General features: G+C 39.3%; 1 protein-coding gene across 2 annotated transcripts in view; it reads left to right on the forward strand.

Moving 5' to 3' along the window:
- Nucleotides 1-6,470: 6,470 nt before the first annotated feature.
- The window catches only part of LOC127433787 (E3 ubiquitin-protein ligase CBL-B-like), a 97,187-nt gene continuing 89,228 nt past the window's right edge, over nt 6,471-14,429 (forward strand). Inside the window, exons 1-4 of one of the 2 annotated variants that reach the window (XM_051685989.1) lie at nt 6,471-6,804; nt 7,252-7,280; nt 7,417-7,579; nt 9,918-10,168. In XM_051685989.1, coding sequence (XP_051541949.1) covers nt 7,427-7,579; nt 9,918-10,168 — 404 coding nt within the window. In that variant the 5' untranslated portion in view covers nt 6,471-6,804; nt 7,252-7,280; nt 7,417-7,426. The remainder of the gene's footprint in view (nt 6,805-7,251; nt 7,281-7,416; nt 7,580-9,917; nt 10,169-14,429) is intronic. The other variant, XM_051685988.1, reaches the window with a different exon arrangement.

Here is a 14,429-nt window from a genome sequence, read left to right on the forward strand (position 1 = left end):
CCCTCTACATATATATAAGTCTACACATAGAATATATCACCGCTATGGGAGCGCACTCTCTCTCTATGTGTTTGCTCGTGTGCGCGCGAGAGAGCACCATCATCGATGGCCGTGAGAAATGCAAAATTATGATTATAATACAATGATTTTTGGGAACGTGCATTGCCACGGATTTTGCATAACCGCAATAGACATGATACTTGATACATTTCTAGCGGTTGTTTATTACACATTGTCGCAGAGCCATGCAGCTGCTTGATGGTCTCGTTATAAAGCATCAACAAGGTATGCTGTTTTAAAAGGTTTTTACAATCTTGCAGTGCATGGTTATAATGTTATAGAATTTTCATGATCATTGAAGATCCAAGAAAAATAAACCCACAAGCACTTGTCCAAGCGACAGCTAGCGCACCTGCGTTAGAAGCAGAATACTGTAAATTTGGTGCGTATCATCCTCACGCAGTTGTGCAAAGAGGCTGTTTTTTGTAGTGACATTTCATGATTTTTTACATTTATTTTTCTGTTTGAGATTTTGCTTATCACATTGAGTTACTTAGACGAGGACGTTGACATGCTGTTTACTGTTATAGCGCATATTATTGATTCGCACATTTTAATTTGACTCTCTGTTTTCTTTGCATGCGCATGAAAGAAAGAGAGGGAGGGAGAGGATAGCGCTTGCAGCCATGTGAGAGTGAAAAAATGCGCTTTTAATGCAAAAATAACTAACGTGCCTCTTTTAAAATGTTTTGACTTATTATGGGGGTCCCTAATGCCTTATTGGGGTCCCTGATTGAACAAAAAAACACTATACCTTATTGTAGGATTTCTAGACAATTAAACTATACTTTGTTGCAATCAGTCAAAAATATCCAATTACTGTGCAATTATTCCTTTGATTTATTTGTAGTGTTATGATCCCTATGCTTTTTTATTCAAGCCATTCACTGTCACAGGCATGCCAGTGCTCATGGAATACTAATGCAAATGTCTGTTCCTTTGTAAAGCATATATGAATCAGGGCTTAAAGAATGCAGACAGGACATGATGATGGAGATGACTACGATCGTCACAGTGATGATGGTGATGATGGTGCGGTTATGTGACCTCATTAAGAGGCCACAGAAGAAGGCCTGTGTGCGCGCATGCATAGCTGTTTATGGATGTGTGTGTACAAGTTTGGTGCAAGTAGCCCAAAGACCAGCTGCAGCACAGATTAGAGGTTGTTTGGTGTTCTGGTTGACTGGATTGTTTCTCTTCTTTAGCTGTACCCTTTCTGAAAGAACTCCTATGTCTTATCTGAGCTCCACAAGCTTTCATGAATCTTTATATAGCTCTGTTGCCATGGGCATCATTCTGGATACAGTGCCTGACACCAACCATCAAGCATGACAGAAAGATGTCTAAGAGAAAAGACAAGCCAACACAGTTCACATCAAACCATTGAAATATTAGGTGAATATTGATACTTATTTGATGTTACATGATTCTGTGCATCTAGCATTGATGGAAAGTTAACTTTAGCAAAGCTATAAGCAGTGGTTGCAGGAAACTGTTGTTAAGAGAAAAATTGTGGGTAACAATCTCCTGTCCGGGCTGGGCTCAGACTGTCAGGCCGGATATTTGTGTTTGTTTGATGAAGTCTTAGTTTACTGTTCCATTACAAGAACAAATTGCAAACTGAGTGTCCAGCCATGGGATTCTCAAGGGAGCCATGTCAAGACACAACTGCCTTGCTGGAAAATCCAGCTAAAATCAGTGTTGTAGTTGTGTTTTAGAACAGGGTAGCTGATCTAAGCTGGTCCAACATGGTTTAGGTGGTTTACAAGCATTGAAACACCAACTGGTAGGGACCAAGCTGGGCTGGTAGACCAGCAACAAATCATCCTGACCAAATTATGTTGGTATGACTTGGTTTTTCCAAGTTGGCCCTGTGATCAAGATGGTCTACCAGCTCAGCCAGGGACCCAACAGCTGATAGTCCAGCTAGTTAACTACCAAAACCAGCTTGAACCAGCAAATAACCTGCTTGGACCAGCTTGAAACTAGCTACCATGTTCCAAAACACAGCTCCCACTTTAAGCTGGTTTTAATTTCCAGCAGAGCGTGGATGTAGTTTTTTTTTCTCTCGATATTAGAAACATTAAGGGTTGCCAGCTGTCCCGTATTAGCTGGGACATCCCATATTTTGGCCAAAATGACGACGTCCCGTATTTTAGCGGCGAGATGCCGAAACGCTTGAAGGGGACCCCCGTCCTGTATTGAAGTGTTTTAAATGCTCAAGCGTCCCATATTTGCATGGCAAAAAGTTGGCAACACTAGGCTATATACAATATTTTACTGAATTTACAATATGCATTGTTGAGTCTAAATGTTATGAAATGGTCTTTGACATCTGGATCTAAAATTATGGGTTTTGGGGTTTTACAGATTTAAAGAGAGCCTCAGCAAACAACTTAAACCAGAAAGACAGTAAAAGTGAATAAGGAAGGCCTTCCGGAAGCTAAGTGGGCACAGATGAGTCTAGCGCTGGCATAATGCTATTTTTACTGTCAGGCTGCCCCCTGGTCATTCCCATAGGCACAGTAAGCCCTTTTACATTTCCTGAACACACACAGTCACACTGGCACACATGATAACTCCCTGATTGAATCATCATACATCAAAGACTTCCTGTATGGAAAGCAACTAAATTCAAATGTGCACCAAAAGTCCAATTCAACACTTATGCAATACTTTAAATTACAGATACCTTGTGAGCTTAAATTACTATGCATAGTTGTCATTGCCAAGAATACTTTTCATATTCTAATTATGTTGGCTTTTTTTTAAATTCCTAAACCAAGACTAAAGTTTTAACACTAACTCCTCTTTTAATCTACACCCACCAAACTTGGCACAGACCTTCAGACTGTTCTGTCTTAGTATGGCATGTCTTTTCTAACTGATCAGACATATGGTTTTTGCATAGCAGACAATCAAAAAGTTTTAGAATCCCACAGACTTACATTGATGGAATGTTCAAATTGGCCAATGGAATGCTTGTTAATTCAAATTACAAGTCAAAAAATTCTAATGTAAACAACCTCACGAAAGGCCTTTGATCTGTTTTAAGTTGCTCTCTCTCTCTCTCTCTCTCTCTCTCTCTCTCTCTCTTGATCTGATGGTTTATGTGACAGTCTGTCTTACTATCTAGCTATCTAGCAAGCTGGCTGTTTGTCTTACAGTAATGTCTGTATAACAATCAAACATCAAACATTTAAAACTAGTTTAAACTTTCAGACAAGGCTTTGTCAAGCCAACAAGCCAAACCATTAGACATACTAATCCTTGATATTTTACTTTATTTTGAACCTCTACATCTAATATTGTGATGCCTGTTGCAACACCAAAGTCTATGACTGTCAATCATGTTTTGCACACACAATTAACAGGCCACAGACATCCTGAAAGATGGATCTCTCTGAAATACATAAATGTGCTTAGTCGTTACAGCAAAATAATGATTCTTCATCATCATTTCAGTGTATTGTTTCAAGACTAACTGCTATGTACATTATTCTTTTTCTTGAGACAGATGCAATTTGCAAATTGTTGCATTGTAATTCGATGCTTTCTGTTGGTTAGTGCAAATGCAATTTTATGTATATTGGATGTGGAGGAAAAGGGGGTCTTCACTGATCAGAAACACTCTCTTTCACTCTGGGCTCTCTTGCCTCCTCCTTTTCTAAGCTATTACCACATACTTGACCTCCACAGGTCAGGAAAGAGGAAATCGAAAGCAGGGTCACATACTAACAGAGAAGCAAGATATTATGCTGACCGTCTGATACTTTTGAGAGGAAATCAGTTACGCTGACCTTTCAGGCATTCTTAACAATCGTTTTACATCCTGTAATGTCACACTGAAGATAAGATGTGTTTTTGAAAATATGTTTTCGTATAAGCTGATATTGCTAATATTTTTCTGCTGTATCAGAGAATACCATATTTCTTTATTATAATTAAGACATGTTTACATATATTCTGAAATGCATGAGGCAGAAAGTATGAGTCATAATATGCAGTGAGATAGCAACATTAGCCTGTAATGATATGATTGTTCCTCCACTTTTGTGCAACTCCACTGCTTCTTTTTCTCTATCTGCTGTCTTTTCTTTCCTGAAAGATATGCCCAGGAGACACTGGATCACATATCCTGTGTGTGTGTGTGTAATGTCATTGAAGAGGAACTGAGAGCGTGGTGCTTTAATAAGCACTATGCTGTATCGTGTGACCTCCTGGTCATGGCCCCAGGAACACCCATTCTCATTACAAACATCATCCATGGTTTTTCGCTGTGTATGTGGGCAAGTTTACAATTTAAAAATTCTCATCAGGCGGTACATAAAAGCCAGGATTTTTTTTGTTGTTCAATTTTGCATGTAAAATATGAAAAACAAAGTTTTTCTTTTATTCTTTGAAAGAAACTTATTTTTCTCTGTGATGTACTGAAAAATGTATATGTGAAGGGATATGTGCTAACCACATAAACAGTTTCACTCGATCCAAACAAGCCTCAACATTCTGTTTCACACATTAAAATTCTGCAACATGGTTCTCAGTTAAATGAGGCATGTATTACATTTCTAATTTCCTTTTCCTGATTGACAGCTCAGAGTTCATGCGGTACTGGGCCATTTAAATTGCTTGTAATAACCAATGTGATTTCCACATTGGCATAATGATAAAAAATGAAACAGCAGACTTATAGGGATGGTTCACCAAAAAAGAAAATTCTCTTATTATTTACTCACCCCATGGCATCCCAAATGTATGACTTACTTTCTTCTGCTGAACACAAATGCAGATTTTTAGAAGAATATTTCAGCTCTGTAGGTCCTCACAATGCAAGTGAATGGGTACCAAACTTCTGAAGGTCCAAAAAGCATATAAGGCAGCATAAAAATAATCCATATGTCTCCATCAGTTATATCCATATCTTCAGAAACGATATGATACCTGTGAGGACAAAACAGACCAATATTTAAGTCCCTTTTTAAGATCAACCCCCACTTTCACAATCTTCTTTGGTTTTTGGCGATTCACATTCTTTGTGCACATCACCACCTACTGCTCAGGGAGGAGAATTATAGTAAAAAGGACTTAAATATTGATCTGTTTCTCCCCCACACATATCACATAGCTTCTGATGATATGATTTTAACCACTGGAGTCACATGGATTACTTTTACGCTGCCTTTATGTGCTTTTTGGAGCATCAAAATTTTGGTCACCATTCACTTGCATTGTATGGACCTACAGAGCCGGAAATATTCTTCTAAAAATCTCCATTTGTGTTCAGCAGAAGAAAGAAAGTCATACACATCTGAGATGCCAAGAGAGTAAGTAAATGATGAGAGTAATTTCATTTTTGGGTGAACTATTCCTTTAATAGTATACCGTAACATCAAGAGAATATTTCATAAAACAGGAATACAAAAGGAAGCTTATCTAAAGCCTTTGCAATAGTATACACATTGTACTATAATTAGATTTATATCACTTATACCTCAATACAAAACATTGTGTTCATAGAGTGTGTAAATGTCTTCAGATGCACAGATGTTTAATTGTTTTCGCTATTTCCTGTTGTGCTGTTAAAACCCTGCTTTGTCATGGTTTGACCTCACAGTTTCACATATAACGTTCTTGTAACCGAAAGGTTAAATGTTGACTTTTCTACACATCTAATTAAAGGGTAAAATACTAGGATTGTTCATTCATATGCAGGTCTCAGGGGAAAAAATGGGTGGAATGTCAATCTTAAAGATTGCTGTCATTATTGACCAGGCCTTTGTGGCCAATCTGGTTTATATTTACAAAAACCTGATCTTATAGAGCCTACCTGCATATACTGCATGATCAACAATTAAACTGTGAAATTATACTGACACATCACATTCCATCCTAACAAAGAATCATTTCAAACTGAACATGACTAAGTCTTCAGACTCTGATGAATGAACTGAAAGGAAAGTAATTGTATAGGATGATCACTATGAGTACCATATGATCAATCTGTAACCGTCATGATTAATGATTTTGATGTTATTATACAGCACTTACACCCTCTAATAATGCAAACAGCAGTCACTTTATAATGAGATGATGAATAAGGAAAAGAGAGGAAGAACACTTAAAAGATGTGGAAGAAGAAAATCAAGACATTCCTCCATGAACAACCAAGACAAAATGTTCAGCCAATGACCCACGTGCTTTTAGGGCGACCTAAACAACAGGATTTGTTGTTTAGGAGTGCGATTTGCATAATAAGAACAACCTACAAAAACGCTCGGCCCGATTTCATTACTCTTTATGTACGGAAATATTAAGTATGCGCTTACCGTTTTTAAACCTGATTGGTGATTGGACAACTCCATCACATCCGCGCACGTTCCCTCAGGAGACTCGCCATCTGATTGGACGTCTGAGATCGATTGCTTCATCGACCCCGCCCCTTCAGCTCCGCCCTGTTGCTCTCGCTCCAGCGCAGTTTAAAGCGTACTGATTTTCAACCGAGCAGCGTTCACGAGCGTATCACACACACAGAGAAGAGAGGGATTTTATAGGGTTTTACGTGTTAAGCGTGAGGACACGGAAGGGAAGTGTGTAGTTTGTAAACATCTGGACAGTGATGTGACAGTTTACTGGTATCGGCGTTGCGCTTTTGTTGTCATTTGTTTGTGAGCGACCTCCCTAAAGCTTCAGGAACTTGGGAACTCTCCACTGTCTTGGCAGCTACACTGTTTTTCTGTTGCCGCAGTAAGTCTGGAGTTTATCGGTGATACAACCCTGTCGAAACCAGCCTAAGCGGGTTGGCTGGTCTTGGCTCGTCGTCCAGCTTGAGGTTTTAGAGGGGTTTGGGCTCCTTTTAGCTGGTCAGGCTATGAGACCAACTTGAACCAGACAACCAGCTTAGGCTGGTTTTAGCTATTTTACGCATTGAATAGAGCAAATTGTCTGACATTAACTGTGATTTTTTTACTCTGGCTAGCTGTCATAGTCTTTAAATATTCTGCTGTTTTTATTACAATGGATTTGTGTACGGTGCAACACCGTAATCCTTGATTCTTGTGCTGTGGTATTTAAGCCATTGCCATGGTTACTGTTACAAGGCATGCAGCTGTTAAAGTAGCGTAATTTATGTTGACTATTCACCTGAAGTGATCTAATCCTTGGATTTATACTGTATATTTATTTTCTTCAAAGGAAACTTAACCAAAAGTTACCGTTCATTGGTAAGTACTGACTTTGATGGAAAAGTTTTCAGTCCAGATCCAGTTAATGGTACTATTGTCGAGGTTTGCATGGTCACACATCTGCTCGCGTTTGTTTTGTTGCCTTCACTAGCGACATTTCGTCTCTGTGTTACAGTGTGCAGAAAATGGCAACTGCTCTCAGTGGACGCCCACCTAACAATCGGAAAGGCCGGATTTTAGGCATTATCGACGCCATTCAGGACGCTGTCGGACCCCCCAAACAAGCGGCCGCGGACCGCCGGACCGTTGAGAAGACGTGGAAGCTCATGGACAAAGTAGTGAGTGTCTCGAGCGTGTGTTTACAGTGTTCCTGGAGATGACGCAACAGCGCTTCCTTTCCTATCCCGCCCTAAAAGAGTTTTCCATGAAGACAGTTGTTTGAATGTGCTTGTTTGATACATTGTAACAAACTGTTTACTGAGCGGCGGCAAGCGAGATAACTTTCTTTTTGCAACTGAATTCCTCCCAACTAGCTTACTTTACTAGTGTACCTACACTGTTACAGAACAAATAAATGTCAATATCTATCTGTCTGTCTAATTGCTAAGCTTGGAATTGTGATAGATATAGCATATCTATCTCTATAATATGATGCGTAAACATACTATATAGCCACTTGGTTTTGAAATGTATTCTGGCTTAATTTGTTATTAAAGGAATAGTTCATCAAAAATGAAATTTCTCTCATCAGTTACTCACCCTCATGCCATCTCAGATGTGTATGACTGTCTTTCTTCAGCAGAACATAAATTACGATTTTTGGAAGAACATCTCAGCTCTGCAGGTCCATAAAATGCAAGTGAATGGGTGCCAAATTTTTGAAGCTCCAGAAAACACAAATAGCCATTAGGGCTGGGCGATAGGACGATGTAATCGGATATCGAGGATGTCTTACAAAGGTCCCGATGCCGATTATGAACAGATGATGGTCGACAATATTGGGAAATGGCAAAACCATGGATCTGGGAAGTCGGCAAATATATTAAACAGTGGCCAGGGTGTGAAACTAGCACCCGCCAAATCCGACGAGGTTGAATCCAGTTCGCAAGCTCCTCGTCCAAATGTATTTCATGCGTGGGTAATTTTGCTCATCTAACCGCAACAGGCGGGCAACCTGTCTCAGAGTGACACATGACAAGAAATGCTGTTAGTCACAAAGACACACCCTTGAAGAAACACTTTTTGTTATATTTTTAAGAACCGACAAAATAAAAGCCGTCAATGCTTGTGTTTGATTCGTTGTTTGTTCAGAGGCGTGCAGCATGAGCCTGTCTCGTGGAACAAGCACATGTAAAGAGTTTTCACTCTTTTTTTTTTTTTTTTTTTTTTTTTCTCTGTTTCATTCATCTGAAAACTGTTCGCAAGAATAATGTCATCTATGAGAATGCTGAAAATGATCTCCGGTCATCTCGGGATGTGCTGTTTAATTCGCTTTATTTCCTCACGGTTGGCATGCATTGCAGATTCCGTGATGCAAATGGAGCCGTTGGAGACGGTAAATGTTTTGATTTGGGGAGGTGGTTAAATATAATTTTTTGATCACTTTGTTTTTTTATTGCTTTTTTCATTTAAAGTGCAATTTGAATTTAGAAATGTCTTTTATGTTTTTCGTGTTTCAATAAATGAATTAAATTTTTAAAGCAAAAAAATTCACCGACCCTCGGCAGGGGGGTTGACGATGTAATCAGATATTGCGATATTTTTACAAGGCAATTATCGCAAAAATATTTTTTACATATCGCCCAGCCCTAATAGCCATCATAAAAGTAATCCATAGAACTCCAGTGGATTAATTAATGTCTTCTGAAATGCTAGGTGTAAGAAATGTGTCAATATTGAAAACTTTTTTCTAAAAATTCACGAGGGTCGAGGTCACGCAGCCTCTCGCGTGACATAAGTGCATTGGCAAGTTCATGTGAGAACTGACGTATGAAATACGAAAAAAATACGGAAGCGCAGTTTTTTTTTTACAACAGAGGAGCACAGAGCTTCATACATAGATGCCTTATTTGGCTGGTTTGGATACGTCAACTGCGTGGCCATTTTGGAACGGTCAACAAGGAGAGCTGTTTGAATCGGTTTGAATGCAAGTGAATGGAGGAGATGCCTCAGACCGAGCTCCTTGCTCAGTCCACTGTATAAATAGCTTTTGTGTGAAAGCAGTATCGTGGTCCATAGGAACAGCTGTAAATAAGGTATCTACATATGAATATCTATGCAGAGGAGGCTTATGCACTTACAAGTGGAAGTTTGGACTCCACCCACCTCAACGAGTTGGCTGGAAATTAATTTTTTTTGTAAATATTGATCTATTTCTTACACCTAGTGTTTCGCTTCAGAAGACATTAATTAATCCACTGGATTACTTTTATAATGGCTATACGTGCTTTTTGGAGCGTCAACAATTTGGCACCCATTCACTTGCATTTTAAGGACCTACAGAGCTGAGATATTCTTCTAAAAGTCTTCATTTGTGTTCTGCTTAAGAAAGACAGTCATACACATCTGGGATGGCATGAGGGTGAGTAAATGATTGGAGAATTTAAATTTTTGGGTGAACTATTCCTTTAAAATGTATGTGTAGTTTGTTTTCTAAACCTGCGGTTGTTCTCGTAGGTGAGGTTATGTCAGAACCCCAGGCTGCAGTTGAAGAACAGTCCGCCATACATCCTGGATATCCTACCTGACACTTACCAGCACCTGAGGCTGATTTTGTGCAGATATGAGGACAACCAGAGACTTACTCAGCTAAGCGAGAATGACTATTTCAAAGTCTACATCGACAGCCTGATGAAGAAATCTAAACGAGCAATCCGGCTCTTTAAGGAAGCCAAGGAGAGAATGTACGAAGAACAGTCACAAGACAGGTAATATTCTCTGTTTATCGCTTATGGTCTTATTCCCACATGGCCTGGCCAGTGATTTGTAAATGGAAGCTTCATGCAAGCAAAATGGAAGGACAAGTCTTTGTGAACAGAGCAAGAATTTTACAAGTTTGTCTGCATCTATGTGCCTGCATGCATTACACTGTATTTCAGATGTCTGTTTTTACACCAGCAGATGGTTTTTTTAAGGTCATTTTCAGACATTAACACGGTTGTCAGTCTCATAACCTGAACAGTCCTTCTTTTTTGACACTGATCTGTTGCCATTTGAACATTTGGTCAGATGGACATAGGAGAGGTCAGGTCACATGACTTCACATTGGTCTGTACATCGAGTTTGCTCTGGTGTTGCATGTCAAGTTGAGTCATGGCTTTTTATTACGGAAATCCAAATCAGATCAAGAACAGCAGCCCTAATGAAAGAGGCTGACCCTCCCTGGATATGAACCCTTGGTGTGCTGACCAGATTCTGCACAGAGTGAGAACAAAGTGAGAGAGATTATTAACAGAGCAAGTGTGTCTCGGGCATAAGCTGACACATGCAGAATAGTTTCCCCCGGGGCTATTAGAGCTCTGGGCTACCCTCGGCGTCTTAGACATGAAACACAGGCCTTGACTAAAGAGGAAAATCTTAGTATTCCGTTGTACTGACAGCCAAGTGTAACATTCACAGCATCTGGTTTAAAGTGTAGCCTCACTTCAATTAAATTGTATTTAGGCCACTGACTATTTAGGTAAATACTGCACAGTCTGAAAACGTATCACAAGGCTTTTGATATTGCCAGGAAATAATAGTATTTTGGTTTACATCCCAGTAATTTCGAATGGTATCTGGCTCAACTCAGTTTAATTTTAGCAATGCTTTGGATCCCAGCTTCATCAAAATCTGCAGGAGGGAAATGATCCCGCAAAAGAGCCAGGCCAATGGGTGAGGGACTAAAAAGTGTGTATGTGTGTGTGATTTTGGGGTGATGGAGAGGTAAAGCAACATTTGTTAGCCCAAAGACGCTAACTGACAGGCTGTCCTGACATGTTGTCATATCCAGAAACAGTGACACACTCCGGACTGAGCATGGATATCAGCTGACAGCCCCTCCTTGTCTGCCGTGTCACTCTTCCTTAAATCTCCTGGGAGAAATCCTCTACTTTGCCTTCTAGCCTTTGGCTCCTGTCCCACACAATGGGGGAGATTGCAGAGAGGAAAGGAGGGCAAAAACACAGAGGAATGGACAGAAGTGGCAACAGGATAAGGAAAGGAAGAGGAGAGGCATGTGGAAAAGTGAGGAGAGTTCATCCATAGTGCAGTGGTGGTTTGGGGAGACATCAGTATGGAGAACTGGTCCCAGGCCTGCAGCCAGGCATCTTTGCGGAGGCCCCGCATGTGCTATAGTAATTATACTGACTCCTGAGCCTAACAATGGGACTCTCTCTTTCTGTCTCTCTCCCCCAGCACCCTCCCGCCATAAATATCATCACTACTATGCAAAGTTAGAGAGTCTGTGGAGGACAAATAGTCCCTAAACAACTTAAAACTGATTAAATCCCAATCTCGTCAAGTATGCAGGATTATATAGTGAATTATTTAAAACTTTATTATTTTTACGGTCTATGGAAATTAATAAAACCTTTTTTTTATTTTTTATTTTTTTTAATGTTTTTATGATTTATTTATTTTATTTAACTGAAAATGTTTTTTTTTTTTTTCCTAATGTTTTTCACTAAAATATTTCAATGGCCAGATATTTTTTTTTTTTTTTTGTGAGTGCAAGCTCTATAAAATTGTGTGCAACTTCTTATCCATTCCGCAGTACAAATGACTAGGAAAAACTTGGAAAATGAATTTAAATTTAAAGGAATATTCTGGGTTCAATACAAATTAGCTCAATCAACAGCATTTGTGGCATAATATTGATAACCACAAAAATTTATTTTGACTTGCTTCTCCTTTTCTTTCAAAAAAGCAAAAATCTGGGTTCCAATGTGGCATTTACAATAGAAGTGAATGGAGAAAATCCATAAACACTTAAATATTAACTGTTTCAAAAGTATTGCCATAAGACAATACACAAGTTTTAACAGAAGTATTAATGTAAGTACTTAAATAAAATTATAGTCTTCAAATTTCTGCCTTTTAAACTCTCCAAAAATAGGCCCCATTCACTTCCATTTAAGTGCCTCACTGCAACGTGACTTTTGCTTTTTTTAAAGAAAAGGAGGGACAAGTTAATATGTCAAATGCTGTCGATTGAGCTCAATTTGTATTGAACCTGGAATATTACTTTAATGTTCAAAAAAGTTGTTGGAACCCCAAATGTAAAAAAAAATAGGAATTTTTTTATTCTCATTCTCATGCCTCATTTATCAAAGTTATCTTTTGTTGACCACATCTGTGTTACTATTTTACTGTGTTTATATTTTGGAACAGCTGTGGGCAACACCCAACCCCCCCCCCCCCCAAAAAAAAAGATCCACAAAGTCACTCATGGGAGGATGATAAAAAAGTAACATCTCTTGCTTTGTATCATAAATGACAATATTTTTAACAGCAGTGAATTTGGAACAGCTGTTATGTTTTTAATGGTATACTGGTGATGTAGACGACCATCTTCAGATTGCTTTGTGTTGTAGCGCTGCTACTCAAAAATGCATGACTTGACAATGTCAACCATGTTTAAGAATTATCAGAGGATTGCTGAGGCTCTGAGTTTCCCTTTTACTGGAAAGGTCTAAATGCATTACTATCTATTAGTATTGATGTTAAGAGCTGGACAAAACGGCAGTCTGGAACAGAGATGAATGAGCAGGATGTATTTAATCTATGGACGGTTGGCAAGCTTCAGTTTATATGGGGCTGAGGTGGCAATCTTAAGTTCACATTGTGTTTTTGCAGTGTCATTTTATTTTTTTGCTTTACTCTCTTTGGTGTCTTTTTCAGTGAAGGAGATGGATGGCATTGTGGAATTAAGCATGGAACCATTCAGTAGACCAGCAGAGACACTGAAGCCTCAAAAGTGGCTTTTTTGCACACTTACTGATGTGCTTGTGTCTGAATTATCATGCACTAAGAAGATCAGCAGATGTTTTAGCGTTCCTGTGGCTTTGAGGTGTGACTAAATGAGGAGGAGACTGCTGTCAACAGAGATAGAGACCTCAGATGTACTGTTCTCAAACTCGCAGAAGGAAATATCTGAGGTTTGACCTTTAAGCGGTCCAGGGAGCTATTTTGCATTTGTGCCGTAACAGGCCCTGCTAAGCTGTGAAATCATGCTGTTTATTTACCACCGTCTGTGGGTAATTTAAGGACGAGGTGTCTGCTGTGTCTCCTCTTCCAGTCCTGTCACCTCTTGAAATGAAATGGCGGACAGAATTATTTTAACTCAGAGAGGCCTTTGCGAGAACTTGTATCCCTCTGAGAAAGGTAATGTACTCCAATAGCTCACAAGTGGCTAAGTCCCATTAGCAAGCTGCTTTATTGCCATGGAAAAGTTTTCAGAAACGTTTTATTTATTAACGTTCCACTTTCAACTTTCTTCCCACTTTTCACCTCTACGTCTTTTGCACCTGTAATGTGTGTAGGCGTAAGCACCGTGATGTTAAATTGATGTTTGAAATGTTTATGATTTCCTAAAAGCACAGGAAGTTTACCGCCTTCACCGAAGAACCATTCTTTATTCATGTCTGACTATAAAGTTTTACACAATCCTACACACATGATCACTAGTGCGAACACTAGTTACCCTGTTCTGCTGCAAGATGCTTCTATGCTCAGATTATTTCAGAACACTTGATGTGGATAAACACAGAGCTCTAGTTGTTTGCAACTGCTTTCTTTTGGAGCCAATTACCGTCTGCTGTAAGTAAACAGAAAAGGTTCAACACGTTACAGTACACAAAATGCAGCCCTAATGTTGCATTAACAGCCTCTCTGCACACAGAAACACACCCTTAAAACTCAGTGTCACAGGATGATACTCGGACTTGAACAGACTGAACGTAATTGCTAATGCAGAAACAAATTAGATCTTGCACAGAGCAGATGGAAAAGGTCACCAATGTAGCTTTAACTCTTTTTCAAGACACTGTCTGAGTCGTGACGAAAAGTCAAAGTGAATGTGCTGACATTGATGGAAACAAAGCTGTGGATTTGAAACTGCTATGCAGGGGAACTAAGAGACAAGCCTGCCTTGTTTCCTTTGACCTTGAGTAAGCAAACTGCAGACAGCATCTTTTAAAAGGTTAACCT

Source organism: Myxocyprinus asiaticus, chromosome 43 (genome assembly GCF_019703515.2).
Source record: "Myxocyprinus asiaticus isolate MX2 ecotype Aquarium Trade chromosome 43, UBuf_Myxa_2, whole genome shotgun sequence".
Classification (NCBI taxonomy): domain Eukaryota; kingdom Metazoa; phylum Chordata; class Actinopteri; order Cypriniformes; family Catostomidae; genus Myxocyprinus; species Myxocyprinus asiaticus.